General features: G+C 53.7%; 1 protein-coding gene across 1 annotated transcript in view; it reads right to left on the bottom strand.

Moving 5' to 3' along the window:
- Positions 1–1,056: 1,056 nt before the first annotated feature.
- CFAP65 (cilia and flagella associated protein 65) overlaps positions 1,057–6,000 on the bottom strand; it is a 29,456-nt gene continuing 24,512 nt past the window's right edge. The window contains exons 26-31 of the mRNA XM_026033930.1: positions 5,600–5,665; positions 4,595–4,809; positions 3,837–3,986; positions 3,015–3,299; positions 2,228–2,365; positions 1,057–1,315 (exon numbers count right to left, since the gene is read on the bottom strand). Coding sequence (XP_025889715.1) covers positions 1,279–1,315; positions 2,228–2,365; positions 3,015–3,299; positions 3,837–3,986; positions 4,595–4,809; positions 5,600–5,665 — 891 coding nt within the window. The 3' untranslated portion in view covers positions 1,057–1,278. The remainder of the gene's footprint in view (positions 1,316–2,227; positions 2,366–3,014; positions 3,300–3,836; positions 3,987–4,594; positions 4,810–5,599; positions 5,666–6,000) is intronic.

Raw genomic sequence — 6,000 nt, 5'->3', positions numbered from 1 at the left:
TCTGTCTCCTAGAGGAGCTCTATAAGCTGCCCCTGGAGAACAGCAACCCAGCATGATGGGGAAAGGGGAGAGGGGCTGCGCTCGCTGCAAGATGGATCCAGGAGCCACGTGGAAGCCCAGGTGCCCAGGCTGAGCTCCAGAGGCAGCAGAGCTCTGCTGCGGCGACAGGAACAGCTCAGCCCTGGGGCTTAGTGACAGCCAGGCACGCAGTGCTCCTGCACAGAGCGAGCGGGGGCGGCGCGGGCAGAGCTGCAGCACCTGCGGGCACACGGGGCAGCTGCCTCGGCCAGGCAGGGCAAGACCCTCCCCAGTGCCCAGGCCTGGGGGAGCAAGGGGAAGGGCGCAATGCCCGTGCTGCCTGGAGGAGGGAGGTTTGGAGGGGGACGCTCATGAGTGCGGGGCACAGACCCTCCCGGGTGAGTCCCACGTGGCAGAGCCTGCAGAAGAGGAGCTGTGCACCAAAGGTGGCCCTTTGCACAGGTGGCCCTTGGCAGCAGGGTAGGCAGCTCTCGTGCAGCTCCAGGCTGGCACCGAGGGGTTCTCAGAACTAACACTGCCACCTCCCGGCAATGACAAGCCCCGCTTCCCCACCGCGACACTCCRGTGACAAGGACAGAGCTACACAGGCGGTTTGAAGCGTCCCACCTCCCCAAGTGAGACCCACAGAGCTTTAAAAGGGGACAGATGAGAGGTGCCTCATCCACAGTGCTGACAAACCAAGAGGCACGGGCTGCATTAGGTCCTTGTGCCTAGAGACCAAGCTCCTTTTATTGGGCTGCCAGGGGCGCCAGACTAGAGCTGCAGCTCTTGCTGGGCTGTGCTGCTGTCCATGGGATCCACAGGGCAGCCACGGGAGCAAGGAGGGAAGGAGGACTCAGTACCTGCTTCCCACCGAGCTCAGCAGTGGCTCAGCACCACAATGCCAAGGAGCTCCTCCTCAGCTTCATTTCAAAGCAGACACCACGTTTCTCCCAGCTATGGGCAAGGGGAACAAGCATAGATGCTGTCCATATGCTCCTTGTAGCATAGAAAGGTTCTTCTCCGAGGATGTGGCCAGACACAGAGGAAGAGATTTCACCACCTCTGCTGCAGAGTTGCAGGAGGATTCAAACTGGAGCCGAGGGCACAGCCAGGACCAAGCATTCCTTGGAGGCAGCCAGGGTGCTGAGGCCAGGTAGCAGCCTAGGAGGATAAGAGTTGGGCTGGATATCGCAGGGGCAGGATGAAGAGTTGAGACCTTTGATGGCTGCAGAAATCGAGCAGCACAGAGTGTAACATCTATGCTCTTGAAGGTGGGCGTGCTGCATTGGAATTTCTGAAAGAGAAGATATCACCTTTGGAGGAGAGAGAGTACAGACTGCTGCCTCTCCCCAGGACACYGTCTCTTCCCAAGGTATCACAGTCACCTTCCAGACACGATTCCTGCAGCTCTGGAAAGGACAGTTCCATCCAGTATCCCTCTACTTCTCCCCATCATGCTGCAACCTTAGCCCCTAATTTGTCTCCCCACACATGGCCCTTCCTTTAACCTCTTGGGATATTCTGGCCACACCATTCTGGAAGCAGAATGGGCACTGATGGGGAGAGCTTGGTCCATGCGGAAGCCAAATCACTCTTAYGCTTCCAGTGGCAGATCTCCTGGGCCAGCAAGCCATGTCTGGCTGCAAGGTCTCCCTTGAGACACACATGGGAAAGCACCACTGGCCACAGCCAGAGGCTGAAGCCCAGTTTGCAGTTTGGCATTTCTTMAGCAGCCAGGGGCAAGACCTCCCTCTGACTCCTTGAATCCACAGCAGAGGCTACTCAGTGGTGTGGGATCAAGAAAGCTTTGCCCAGGCCATGTTGCCTGCACCCTGAATGAGCTCCTGGAGCTCCATGAGCTCCTACTCCTTACCAGGGCCCCTGCAGCATGGAAGAGAGCCTCCTTGGGTTGAGATCTCCAGTGCTAGCAGCCTCTGCTAGCTGTTCGCTCACAGCACTCTGCCCAGGGGCTGTACACTATTCCCTAGCCAACAGGAAGGCAACAGGGTTACTGCCTCTGGTCTGTGGCTCAGAAAAAAGGCAAAAAAGGGCAGAGGGACTGGAGGGAACGGATTCCCCTTTCACAGAACCAGCCTTGTCCGTGATAGATAGCAACCAAGGTAATCCATGCAGTCTAATAAAAAGGCAGTCTGACTCATTAAGAACAAGYCCTGTCCCCTACAACTATACAGAGGCACTCCAATACCTCTGGAAAGGGCTGGGGGGCAGAGTAATGACTCTGGGCCGGGCGGTCAGCACCACGTCCCCACGGCTGGCTTCAATCAGGATGTTCTGCAGTGTGTTTTCCAGCACCAGCTCCACCAGGTTCCCAAAGGCCGGCTGCCTGGAAGAACGAGAGCACAGACGACAGTTATCAGAGCTGATAAGGAAGGCTGCTTGCTGGGACTCCTCCCAGGACGCGTCACACCGAGCAGCGGAGCACATACTGTTTCCTCCAACGAACCAAAGATTTGGGAGCTGTGGTGTTGAGCCATCTCCCAGAACTGCCACCAGCCAGGGTCAGACCCTAACCTCAGGCAGAGATGGGTGGCTGCAGTTTTACCCTTTTCTCCCTCCTAGCTGTGCCACAGCAAACACTTTGCTACAGGCYGTGAGTATGTGCACAAGTGCCAGGCTATAGCCACAGCAAACGGGCAGTGATGCTACACTGCAGTAATAACAACAGCTCAAGTACGCCCCTACTGTGCTCTAAGGTCTAGTGGCCAGGGGAGCTGCAGGGCAAAGCAGGCTTCRGTCACCACCAGTGTCCTTACACTGTGCCAGCTCTGGCCCAGGGCACCACACACCTGCACCCTTCGCTAACCGCACTTGGCAGGCACTGGCCGGGCAGGGTAGCACCGATTTGCCCACAGCATGAGGGGCAATGCAGCAAAAACACCCCAGGGCATAAGTGAGCTTCTGTGCAGGGYATGTGCTGCCATGGCTGTGCTGTCTGTGCAGCTCTGCACTTCTTTGTGTGAGCTCTTCCTCACCTTCTTATCATCTTCTGCTCCTGATGAGGGAGATCATTCATCCTTTCCCAAGATACAGGTGAATCATTGCTGGGGAAAGTTTCCTGCCTCRTTTCTTTCATGCCTTCATCCTCTTCCTCAAGGTAAAGATCTGGGGAAGGAGAGACCCTGGAAGGGACTCTGGAGCTCTGTCCTCTGTCCTCAGACTCTGCTGACTCTTGACATCGCAACTGGGAGAAATACGGGATGGGCTCATCCAGACTTCTTGTCACTCTATTGTGGAACTGGGTGTCCTCCAAAAGGCCTCTAGGAAAAAGAAAGGATAAGGAATGAGGCCCGGTAGATCAAGTATCTGGTCCCGCAAGCCAGTACAAATCAGAGGAAAATCCTGGCTGATTGATTGCAATGAACAGTCTGGCCCTTCTTGCTTTCTAGGTCTAGAGTAGAAATACAGCATGAAACATGGCTTTGCCTCCTCAGCATTGCTGCTGTAGATGTTGGTAGCTGATGGATGAAAGAGGTGAATGAATCACTGTGCAGCCTGTTCCCAAGGTGCCTCGCTGGCTGTGAGCAGGGCAAGCCATGGCAGGGACAGACCCTGCCTCTGTGAGCAAAACTGATTGCTATGCAGAGACGGCCCCAGTCCCTAGCTGGGCAGCAAGGCACTGCCTTGGGCTGTCACACCAGCACTCCCCAGCTCCCAGCCCCCAAGGCAGGCTCCTATTCATGCCTTTTACAGGCTGGATCCTCTGTATCGGCGTAGCACAGACTCCTTTGGGATTAGCAGAGAGGCTGGCTGTGCTGCCAGTGCTCTGACAGGGGCCAGGGTGACAGGACACACACCTGATTACACCTGTAAGGAGGTCAGTCACTATCTGCATCTCCTGTTTGGAAGCAGCAGCCAGGGACAGCCAGTCAGGGCTCATGGCCATCCCTTTTCTGTCTCTACTCCCATGCACAGATTCGTTTTCCGATCGCTGATCCTTGAAGGAGCTGTGAAACAAGGAGTTCTTCCATGAGTGGCAGAACTACTCCATTTATTTCAGAGTTGAGTCCTGTGCCCCAGAAGAGCCTTGTGAGTCCCCCACGTCCCACGTCCCTCCTGTGTCCCCAAGAGGGGAAGAAAAAGTATTCTGAGCTGTGGCTAGCTAGGGCCAACAAGGCAGCTGGGTGAGCATTCATCTACAAAGCTCTTACTGGATCCTCCCCCAGGGCAAGACTTCATCTCACATCCCTCTACAGACTCGCTCTTGGTTCACATCAACAAGTGACTGCAACGTCCCATAGAGGCTTTTCCAGGCTTAGAAGTTTCCCAGAAGAGCACGTTGATAAATACTCCTGCCTTCCCCGTGTGTGGCACTGCTAACAACGATTTCAGCTAACACTTCAGCTTCCCATAACCATCAAGGCCTTGCACATTGGACTGTTCTCCTGAGAGAAGGACAGAAATAGGTCCTGTCAATCACTGCTGGGGAAAGCAAGGCACTTCATGCCTAATATCAAGACACTGGAGAGGAACAGAGCACAGCTACAAGAATGTCACTTAATGTGCCAAGCACTAGCTTGAAGAAGATACAAAGCCAAGGAGCTGAATGTCTTACCAGTTCAGGAAGTACTTGGGGAAGTCTGAGGCGAAATTGCTGAAGAAGTCTTCGATGGAGTGGGACCTGGCTGTCACACCAAGGTGCAGGAGCATGGGCTTGGGTGGCTCTGGTTTGGCCCACAGCCTGCCAGCTTCCTTGTCCAGTAACTGCCTCCTCTGAGAGCGGCTGGCGGGCGGATTGGGCACAGGGTGGTTTCCGATGGGGGGTAATGTCTATTGGAGAGAAGGAAATAGCAGATGTTCAGTTCCTCCTTTGGTCAAAGTAGCTTAGTGTAGATGTGAGTACAAGCATGGAAACTGGAATGCTGAGTGGTCAGAGCCACCAGATCCTGGACAGGAAACAGGCACAAGACAAAATGATCACAGTGCTACAAGACTCCAGCTAGGCACGAGCAGCTGCACTGGGAATCAGGCCTGCTTCGTTCCCATTGCCTAGTGTGGCACAAGCCCTGATTATCAGCAGGGCCTCAGGGCTGTTGTGCTTCAGTCCCTTTCCAGAAAGGCTTCAGAAGATCACGTCTGCTCTTCTGAGCCCACTGAGAGAGCTGTAAGAGATGACACATGTAGGATGCATTCTTAAATCATCCCTCAAGTCTGGTATTCAACATCTCTGACACAGCAGGCTTCAAGTTGTGACTGGGAACTAAAAACCTAGAGCAGCAAATAGAGCTGTCTATTTTTCCCCAGCCATTCTTACATCCACATCAACCTTGACCCACGTCTCACACACTCCCAAAATCCCTATCATACCCAACAGCTCAGTGCAGACAGTCCAAGCTAGAGTTGCCCAGAGCTGACGCATCACAGAGCAGGACATCCACGGGTACTCTGCAGGGACCCAGAAGCACTGCTACAGTCCTAGCGGCGCCAGGCCTGAGCTAACAACTTCCCTATCTCGAGTTAGTTTGYTCTCCATAAGCTCTGTCCTACAATATCCAGCATCTGCCTCCTTCCTTAGGACAGCCAGCTTGATTCCAGTGAGGTCGAGGCAGGCCTGACTTACCTTGTACTTCCTGATCTCAGCTGAAGACTCAGCAAGTTTTTCCTTCTCAGCAGAATCTGATGACCTCTATGTAAATAAAGGGAAATCACAATGTAAGGAAGAGGAGAAGCAGAACCAGACTCCAGGATCTTCTGAGAACCAGTGATCTCATCTCCCTATTCTTTACTCAATGCCAAATTCTTCATGCTAGTTACACATTTAGCTCCAGTGTTTACCCACGCTTAAAAATCCAGTCATCAGCTTCCAGAGTCCCTGGCTATGCTTTTCATAAAGTTTCTCATGCACTTCCAAAATTCACATGATCATTAGAAAATTCAAAGTTTATAGGGTGACCAGAAAAATCATTTTCATTCCAAGTTCCCCATCTGCTATCCTCTTGCTAGATATTAATCAGAGAGCAG

The sequence above is a fragment of the Nothoprocta perdicaria genome, unplaced genomic scaffold, assembly GCF_003342845.1.
Source record: "Nothoprocta perdicaria isolate Ctin4 unplaced genomic scaffold, notPer1 scaffold_0, whole genome shotgun sequence".
In the NCBI taxonomy this organism is placed as follows: domain Eukaryota; kingdom Metazoa; phylum Chordata; class Aves; order Tinamiformes; family Tinamidae; genus Nothoprocta; species Nothoprocta perdicaria.
This window is presented reverse-complemented; position numbering and strand designations above follow the sequence as displayed.